The 10,000-nt window shown below is 46.1% G+C and overlaps 1 protein-coding gene across 6 annotated transcripts in view; it reads right to left on the bottom strand.

Moving 5' to 3' along the window:
* The window catches only part of RTF2 (replication termination factor 2), a 56,926-nt gene that overhangs the window by 4,786 nt on the left and 42,140 nt on the right, over positions 1 to 10,000 (bottom strand). For all 6 annotated transcript variants that reach the window (XR_013263624.1, XR_013263626.1, XR_013263625.1 and 3 more), the window contains exons 6-8: positions 4,277 to 4,390; positions 4,133 to 4,190; positions 3,420 to 3,494 (exon numbers count right to left, since the gene is read on the bottom strand). Coding sequence is in view for 1 of the 6 variants with exons in the window: in XM_077460571.1 (XP_077316697.1) it covers positions 3,420 to 3,494; positions 4,133 to 4,190; positions 4,277 to 4,390 (247 nt within the window). In the remaining 5 variants the exon portion in view is untranslated. The remainder of the gene's footprint in view (positions 1 to 3,419; positions 3,495 to 4,132; positions 4,191 to 4,276; positions 4,391 to 10,000) is intronic.

Raw genomic sequence — 10,000 nt, 5'->3', positions numbered from 1 at the left:
TGTGTGTGTGCGTGAGCACGAGTGATTGTGTGTGTGTGTGTGTGTGTGTGCGTGAGCACGAGTGATTGTGTGTGTGTGTGTGTGTGTGGGATTGCGCGCGAGTGATTGTGTGTGGGATTGCGCGCGAGTGATTGTGTGTGGGATTGCGCGCGAGTGATTGTGTGTGGGATTGCGCGCGAGTGATTGTGTGTGTGTGAGTGCGCGCGAGTGATTGTGTGTGTGTGTGTGTGTGAGTGCGCGCGAGTGATTGTGTGTGTGTGTGTGTGTGTGTGTGTGAGTGCGCGCGAGTGATTGTGTGTGTGTGTGTGAGTGCGCGCGAGTGATTGTGTGTGTGTGTGAGTGCGCGCGAGTGATTGGTGTGTGTGTGTGTGTGTGTGTGTGTGTGTGTGTGTGTGTGTGTGTGTGTGTGTGTGTGAGTGCGCGCGAGTGATTGTGTGTGTGTGTGTGAGTGCGCGCGAGTGATTGTGTGTGTGTGTGTGTGAGTGCGCGCGAGTGATTGTGTGTGTGTGAGTGCGCGCGAGTGATTGTGTGTGTGAGTGCGCGCGAGTGATTGTGCGTGTGTGTGATTGAGTGAGTGCGCGCGAGTGATTGTGTGTGTGAGTGCGCGCGAGTGATTGTGTGTGTGGGTGCGCGCGAGTGATTGTGTGTGTGGGTGCGCGCGAGTGATTGTGTGTGTGGGTGCGCGCGAGTGATTGTGTGTGTGGGTGCGCGCGAGTGATTGTGTGTGTGGGTGCGCGCGAGTGATTGTGTGTGTGGGTGCGCGCGAGTGATTGTGTGTGTGGGTGCGCGCGAGTGATTGTGCGTGTGAGTGATTGCTTGAGTGCGCGCGAGTGATTGTGCGCGCGTGATTGTGCGCGCGAGTGATTGTGTGTGTGAGTGCGCGCGAGTGATTGTGCGCGCGAGTGATTGTGTGTGTGTGTGATTGCGTGAGTGACTGTGTGTGTGATTCAGTGATTGTGTATGTGTGTGCGCACGTGATTGTGTATGTGTGTGTGCATGCGTGCAAGTGATTGTGTGTGTGTGTGTGTGTGTGAGATTGTGTGTGCGCGAATGATTGTGTGAGGGCGCAATTCTGTGATTATGTGTGTGCGTGCGCATGAGTGATTGTGTGTGTGTGCTTGCGAGTGATTGTGTGTATGCGTGCGTGCGATTGTGTGTATGCGTGTGTGTGCGCGTGATTGTGTGTGTGCGCACGCGAGTGATTGTGTGATTGTGTGTTTGTGTATGTGCAAAGTGCTTGTGTGTGAGTGAGTGAGTGTGTATGATTGTGTGTGCGAGTGATTGATTGTGTGAGTATGTGCAAAGTGCTTGTGTGTGTGTGAGTGAGTGTGAGTGTGTGTGTTTGATTGTGTAAAGGTTTTTATTTGTCAAGTACAAGACAAGATAAAGTATCATTGATGTCACACAACATCGTTGTGCTTTCTATTTGCTCTCTTAGGGTTGTACACGTATCCCCCAGTGTAGGGAGCGATGCAAAGCCAGGGATGTCGTTATTTGCTCTTTTGAATGAATTTGAATGAATTTTGAATAGGAATACTTCTCTAGAGAGAGAGATTGTATCCTTTCTTCACACTGACAGTTTGTAATTATTTGTGTTCTTTATAAGATGTATCTAGACCTGAACATTTGTCATGCAGCCCATCAGCGCTGCTTCATCGGCCGCCCGCCAGAGAAGGAGAAAGTTTACTTTACTATATCAGAAAAAAAAAAAAAGGTTTAGGAGATATTTGCAGGAATAGCGGCACTGATGTCTACGGCGCATGCGCAATCAGGAGCAGGTGCACTGAGCGTACCGTTTCTAACGGCGTTCACGGCGGCACCAGCTCGCATGCGCGGGAGTGACGTCATTGCGGCTCCGGACAGTCACAGTGCCGGAGCCGCGATACCCAGAAGTCACTCCGCGATAGATGACGGCGTCGGAGGAGACGAACGAGGCCCGATGCCGGGGGCTTCGATCCCAGGTAAGTAATTCATAATGAGCTAGTATGCTATGCATACTAGCTCATTATGCCTTTGTCTTGCAGGGTGTATTTATTTTAGGCTTTACTTCCTCTTTAAAAGGGCCATTTTTATTTTTTTTAAGTATTTATTTAAATGACATTTTTTTTCTTATTGCATTTTAGTGTAAATATGAGATTTGAGGTCTTTATGACCCCCCCCCCGATCTCATATTAAAGAGGACCTGTCATGCTTTTTTTCTATTACAAGGGATGTTTACATTCTTTGTAATAGGAATAAAAAAGTGACACAATTTTGAATTTGAAATACAGTGTAAAAATAAAAAAAAAAGGTAAATAAAGAAGCAAAAAAAAAAAAAATTTTTTTTAAACGTGTCCCGTTCTGCCGAGCTTGCGTGCAGAAGCATATGAAAACGGTGTTCAAACCACACATGTGAGGTATCGACACGATCGGTAGAGCGAGAGCTCCCCATCATTGGGAGCAGCGATCAGTGTCGTGTCACCGCTAGCCCATCCCCCAGACAGTTAGAATCACTCTCCAGGACACACTTAACCCCTCCCCCTCCTCCTAGTGAGTAACCCCTTCACTGCCAGTGACATTTTTACAGTAATCAATGCAATTTTATAGCATTGATCGCTGTATTAATGGTCCCAAAAATGTGTCCGACGTGTCCGCCATAATGTCGCAGTCACGATAAAAATAAAAAATAAATATATAAAAAGAATAAAATAAAAAAACGCTGATCGCCGCCATTACTAGTAAAAAAAAAAAAAAAAAATTAATAAAAATGCCATAAAACTATACCCTATTTTGTAGACGCTATAACTTTTGTGCAAACCAATAAACGCTTATTGCGATTTTTTTTTTTTACCAAAAATACATTGAAGAATACGTATCGGCCTAAACTGAGGGAAAAAAATATATTTTTTGGGGGATATTATAGCAAAAAGTAAAAAAAAAAAAAAATAAAAAAAAAAAAAGTGTTTTTTTCTAAGATGTCTCTTTTTTGGTTTATACCGCAAAAAATAAAAACCACAGAGGTGATCAAATACCACCAAAAGAAAGCTCTATTTGTGGGAAAAAAAGGACGTTGGTTTTGTTTGGGAGCCACGTCGCACGACTGCGCAGTTGTCAGTTAAAGCGACGCAATGCCGAATCGCAAAAAGTGCTCCGGTCAGGAAGGAAGGGGGTAAATCCTTCCGGGGCTGAAGTGGTTAAAGGCATCAAATAATTATCACACCCGAGTCTCTAACAATATAAAAAAAAAAACAACCAAACACACCTAATAATAAAAATAAAAAAGAAATGACTACAGCGCCCTCTGCTGTCACTCAAGGCATTATGCAGCTGAATGCGACATGGGTCATACAAAGCCAGCACACACACACGCTCTCTTTATCGATAATACATTGTATATCGCTTATCAGAAATCAGAATTGCCCCCTCGCTGGAGGACTTACCGCTTGAACCAGAACCGGCTTTATCTTTGGAGTCGTCTTTCTTTCCATCTATAGTCTTTGAGGGTCCCGGAGCTCCTGGAAAAAAACAAAAAAAGTGGAATAAGCTGCGGTGAGAGTCATGAAGGACCTCCCAGTCTTGTTCATTTGAAGAAGATCCGATATGATGATTGAACAGCTTGTGCAGTCCCCTCATTGCTTCTGTCCCCCCTCCCCCACGCCATCACACGAATGTGAACATAATGGGGGTAGATCTGCTAAAAGCAAATTGCGCAATTGCACTCTGCAAGAGCGTTTGTCCCCAGAGCTTAGGAGACAAGGGAATGCTTCGCTGTGCAAAGAATACCCAATCACGTGCAAGGAAATTAGAAAAAAAAAAAAAAAAACGAATAAAAAACAGCATTATTGCTTGCATGTGATTGGATGATAGACGTCAACAGAGATCTTCCTCAATTGCTCAGCTCTGGAGCAACTGCAGAGTGGATTAATGGGGGCACCTCTATATTCTTCAAAAAATTATTATATTATTATTATAATTAATGCACGATTTATATAGTGCCAACAGTTTATGCAGCGCTTTACAATGTATGGGGGGGGGGGGGGACACACACAATTACAGTACAGTACAAAAAAATGCATCATATTGGGTCCCCTATGTGATGAAAAAAAAAAAGTTGAATTAACCCCTTCAATCCCGGCGCTCCCCTGATGATTACCTTCAGTTGTCTCTCCATTGGACGGAGCGCTCTCCACCGCCTTGGACTTCTTGGATTTCTAGAAATAAGAGAAGATTCCAGGAGTTACACAGACATATGAAGAGCGATTCAAATGCAGCTCCCAAACCTCCCCGCGGACGTTACCTTCTCCATCTTGGCTTTCAACCGCCGGTCTTCCATCTTCTTCCGGAGCTCCTCCACCTCGTCCTTATCACCGTTCAGCAGGATGAGATCGTCTGGCTGAAATCCGGCACCGCACTAACGCCATACATAAAAAAAGGACAGATAGGATGCGGTTAGTGAGGTCATAGCCATAGATGACAAAGGGGGCCTCAGTAACCAGTCACTCAACACAGAGGTACAAGTTTCGGCTTTCACACCGATACATTTTTATTCGGTAAAAAAAACCAAAAAATAAAAATAAAAAAAAACACCACAACGCATCCCTCCATTGAAATGATTGGAAACCACATCAAAAACGCAATGCACCCGTTGGTTGTTCTCAGGCCAGGGTTCACAGAATCACATGACAAGGGAAATCCCATTATATTTAATGGTGCCCTTCTAACCAACCCAGCGGTTTTGGAAAAAGGTTTCTGCTGGACTCCAGTGCCACTTTAGCCCCATAGACTTCTATGGTCATCTGCATAGATAAGAAACCAATCCTCTGCGACTTTGATGGATTCAGTGTTTGTTTGTTTTAACCTTCACCTCTCCTCCCCGATTAGCCTTCATCCATCAATTAAGATACAGCTGCAATTTTTGAGCCTTCCTTTCAAATGATCGATCCTTCCTTCAATAGATTCCTTCTTTTGATTGATCCTTCCTTCAATATATTCCTTCCTTTCAATTGAAGGCTCAATCAAAGGAAGGATCAAATTGATTGAAGGAATGATCTATCAAAAGAAGAAATCGATCAATAGAAGGAAGGATGTAGATATTCAATAGAAGTAATGATTAAGCACAAGATGTATGCGTGGAATATGTCTACTTGACTATTTATTGGTGTATTTGGTGTTATCCTTGTGATCAATAAAAAGAGAAAAATCGGGAGTTCTGGATGTGCAGCCATTTCTTTTTTTCTTTCCAAGTTTCCCACGGAGGCGGACCGGGGCGGGCACTCCATGAGACTTCCTAGTCTCATCACACACCTTGAGCAGCGATTTCTTCTCTTATATAGAAGGAAGGATTGATCGAGGGAAGAAGCAATCACTCAAAATGAAGGATTGATCAATCGAAGGAAGGATCAAACTATTGAATAAAGGGTTGATCGAATGAAGAATTGTTCAGTCGAAGGAAGGGTCAAAGGATCGATCAAAGGAAGGATCAAAACCGCTTCAGTGTGAACCTAAACTTTAGGCAGTAAAGATGAGTCGGGAGGGAGAGGGAGAGGCACTGATGGATGAGAAGGCCTGGCTCACAGTCTCCACTCTAATTCATCCCAAAGGTGTTCTATCTTATTGAGGTCAGGACTCTGTGCAGATCGACAAGTTCCTCCACCCCAAACTCGCTCATCCATGTCTTTATGGACCTTGCTTTGGTGCACTGGTGCGCAGTCATGTTGGAACAGGGAAGGGGCCGTCCCCCAAACTGTTCCCACAAAGTTGGGAACATGAAATTGTCCAAAATGTCTTGGTATGCTGAAGCCTTAGAAGGTTCCCTTCACTGGAACTAAGGGGCCAATTACAACCCTGAAAAATACCCCCACACCATAATCCCCCCTCAACCAAATGATTTGGACCAGTGCACAAAGCAAGGTCTATAAATACACAGATGAGCGAGTTTAGAGTGGAGGAAACTTGACTGTCCTGTACAGAATTCCTGACCTCAACCCAATAGAACACCTTTGGGATGACTTAGAGTGGAGACTATGGACTAAGACTGGGATGCCATTAATGTTCTGTGTGGGTAAAGGCAGGCGCCCCAATACTTTTGGTAATATAGTGTATCTTGGACGTCCCATTTCAAAACCATTCCCACGAATATGGAGTTGACACTACCACCCGACCTTCCTTCCCACTTACAGCTCTAGCAGCACCCCCTCTTCTGAGCAAGGCATGGAGTGTGGTATTCTAGCCGAAGCAAGCATTTGCAAGTCAGGTATTGAGGTTGGATGAGAAGAGCTGGCTCACAAACCACTTCATCCCAAAAACAAGGTGGCCAGTAGGGGTTGAGGTCAGGGCTCTGTGCAGGACACTAGAGTTCCTCCACACCAAAACCATGTCTTTACGGAGCAGGCTTTGACCACAGGGGGGGGGCCACCATCCTTCAACAGGAAAGGGTCTTCCCCAAACTGGTTACCAGAAGGCACAATTGTCTACAAAGTCTTTGCCTGCCTGCAGCATTAGCACTTACCTTCTCCGGAAACACCTGACCCTCAGTCGTTTGGAGGGGCGTCCACAACCATATATGAAAGCACAGTGGTGGTCAACTTTCTTGACATAAGGGGCCTCAAGTGCAGCTTGGAGGGAGGTTGGAAACGGTTAAACGTCTATGTATTAGGTGTGAAGGTCTACAACAGGGATGCTCAACTGCGGCTCTCCAGCTGTTGCAAAACTACAAGTCCCATCATGCCTCTGCCTCTGCGTGTCATGCTTGTGGCTGTCGGAGTCTAGCTATGCCTCATGGGACTTGTAGTTCCTGCAACAGCTGGAGAGCCACAGGTTGAGCACCCCTGGTCTACAACTTCTAGCCACGTCGTGTATTTTTAAAAAAGGGAACCTGTACAAAATCAGTAGGTTCACTTAAACCCACCCCACCCCCACACACAGTCACCTTGCCTTGGCACCCCATTCACACAGTCACTGGGAGTGAAGAGAGGAAGCACTGTGAAAGCTCCACAGGGCTCAGGAATATTTCCCTGCCACCATGTGACAGCTCAGGGCCAATCACCAAGCGCGACTACTGCCACATGAAAAAAGGAAGGAGCACGAGTCGCATGCTCGTTTCACGTTGCTCCCGATTGAGTGTACAGAGCAGTAGGGGAGCGAAAGGAAATGTTAGGCACCTTTCATGCTTGTGCGACTTTTCACATCAAAGTCGCATGACAAGTCGCACCCCCCCATGATTCCCAATGACAACCATTGATATCTGTGCGACTTCAAGTCGCACCAACTTCAAAGAAGTAGTCCCTGTAGTACTGTGGTCCGACCTTGATGCGAGGCGAGGTCCATAGACCTCAAGTTTACACACAGGCATTCCCTGAAATCGCGGCAAAAAAAAAAAAATAGAGCGACTTTCAAGTTGCAGCAGCGTGAAAAGGGGCCTAAGTATGTATCTGGGGACAGGAGGAAATTAATAAATAGTGTAGTCAGGAGCAAAAAACGTATGCCTCATACACACGATCAGATAATCGCACGACTTATCGTTGGCGTTTTGTTGCATAATACCAACATCGAATTCAACAGTGCATTTTGCGCTCTACGAAAAACGTATGAATTTTTGTTTGTGAGGACTTCACAGAACAGCTGTGTATTTATACTGAGAATAAAATTACACAATAGGTGGATTCTATTTACTAATTACCGTATTTATCGGCGTATAACACACACCCCAAGTTTAGGAGGGAATTTTGAGAAAAAAAAAATAAAAAAATAATAAAAAAATAAAAACTTACATGTACATGCCCATCAATGCAGCCTGGTCAGTGTTATTTGCAGCCTTGTCAGTGTTGTTGCAGGCTTGCCATTTAAAAATGGCGCTGCCGAGGTACAGAGCAGATGTCCTGTGTATCCCGGCGGTGCTCGGCTATTTTCGGCAGCACTCGGCGGCTTTTTGGTCCGAAAAGCCGCAGAGAGAGGCTGAGAATGGCCGAAAATAGTTTGAAAGCCGCAGAAAACCTCACAATCGGCGGGGGATCGGCGTATAACACGCACCCCACGATTTCCCCCCCCCGATTTTAAGGGGGAAAAAAAGTGCCTGTTATACGCCGATAAATATGGTAGGCGACTTCTGAAGGCAATTGGTTCCACTAGATTTTAGTTAGGGGCATCAGAGGAAAGGGGGCTGAAAACAAATGCCCCTCCTCCCCCACTTTTCACATATTTATTTGTAAAAAAAAAAATTGGAAAACCATTTATTATTTTCCTTCCCACTTCATAATTATGTGCCACATGGGGTCTTCAAACTACGGCCCTATAGCTGTTCAGGAACTACAATCCCCATCATGCATAGTCACGTCTGTGAATGTCAGAGTTTTGCAATGCCTCATGGGGATGTGTAGTTCCGCAACAGCTGGAGAGCCGTAGTTTGAGGATCCTTGATAAAATCCCAATAAAAAACGCATTTACATTTATGGTTGTCACATAACAAAATGCGGAAAATTTCAAAGGGTATGAATACTTTTTCAAAGGTATCATAGGTAAGGGTGGTTTTAGACCGGTAGAAGGTTTGCATGCATGGTGGTGAGATGGGGGGGGGGGGGGGCCTGGATTGAGTTTATTGGGTGTAAAGGAGGGCGGTGTTCAGGGTTGAAGGGAAGCTGCACAAGGTACACTATGTGGACCAGACAGGTAGGTTTGCAGGCATGGTGGTAAGATGGGGGGGGGGAGTTGGGTTTATAGGGTGTAAAGGAGGGCATATGGTGACAGAGGAGGGCGGTGTTCAGGGTGCTGAAGGGAAGCTACACAAGGTACACTATGTGGACCAGACAGGTAGAAGGTTCGCAGGCATGGTGGGGAGATGGGGGGGGGGGGGCTGGATTGGGTTTATTGGGTGTAAAGGAGGGCATATGGTGACAGAGGAGCAGAGAAGGACGGTGTTCAGGGAGCAGGACGGAAGCTACACGAGATACACTATGTGGACCAGACAAGTAGGTTTGCAGACATGGTGGTGAGATGGGGGGGGGCTGGATTGGGTTTATTGGGTGTAAAGGAGGGCATATGGTGACAGAGGAGGGCAGTGTTCAGGGAGCTGGACGGAAGCTACACTATGTGGACCAGACAGGTAGAAGGTTCGCAGGCATGGTGGTGAGATAGGGGGGCTGCATTGGGTTTATTGGGTGTAAAGGAGGGCATATATGGTGACAGAGGAGCAGAGGAGGGCAGTGTTCAGGGAGCTGGACGGAAGCTACACAAGGTACACTATGTGGACCAGACAGGTAGAAGGTTCGCAGGCATGGTGGGGAGATGAGGGGGGGGCTGCGTTGGGTTTATTGGGTGTAAAGGAGGGCATATGGTGACAGAGGAGCAGAGGAGGGCGGTGTTCAGGAGCTGGACGGAAGCTACACGGACATACACTATGTGGACCAGACAGGTAGGTTTGCAGGCATGGTGGTGAGATGGGGGGGGGGGGTATTGGGTGTAAAGGAGGGCATATGGTGGCAGAGGAGGGTGGTATTCAGGGTGCTGGAGGGTCGTTACACAAGGTACACTACCTGGACCGAACGTGGGACAAAAGGCTTTGTGAAATCAGCCCATTGCCACCATTTGCCATGCAGTAGACACGATTGTTTATATCCCTTTGAACCCTTTATTTCTGTGTTTATTATGTTCATCCCCCTATGACACTGAGATTTTCGAGGAATTATCCCAGGCACAGCTGTCTTCTCCGAATGGCTACGAAATGAGGGATCTGAGAGTTTTGCATAGGTAAAGCGCGGACCATGGAAACGAGGACTGTTATTTTAAGCTGGATCTGCATCCTGAAACACCTGAGACTGCCAAATAAAAGCTGCAGAACACGCATGAAAAATCAAGGTATAACGACAGGAGGGATTCCATATTCCAGCAAGAGCAGAACACAAAGCGATAAAAAGGTAAGACGATCGCCATTATTTCATCATTCTCCTACAGACTCATTGCTTTGAGAGGAGAACCGATTGGACAAAAGTCATGGGTGACCCCTGTTGCTACGATACATTGTACATCT

This window comes from Lithobates pipiens, unplaced genomic scaffold, assembly GCF_037356315.1.
Source record: "Lithobates pipiens isolate NorthernLeopardFrog02 unplaced genomic scaffold, aLitPip1_a1.2 Scaffold_28, whole genome shotgun sequence".
NCBI classification, from domain to species: domain Eukaryota; kingdom Metazoa; phylum Chordata; class Amphibia; order Anura; family Ranidae; genus Lithobates; species Lithobates pipiens.
The sequence above is the reverse complement of the archived record's forward strand: the minus strand, read 5'-3'. Positions and strand labels throughout refer to the sequence as shown.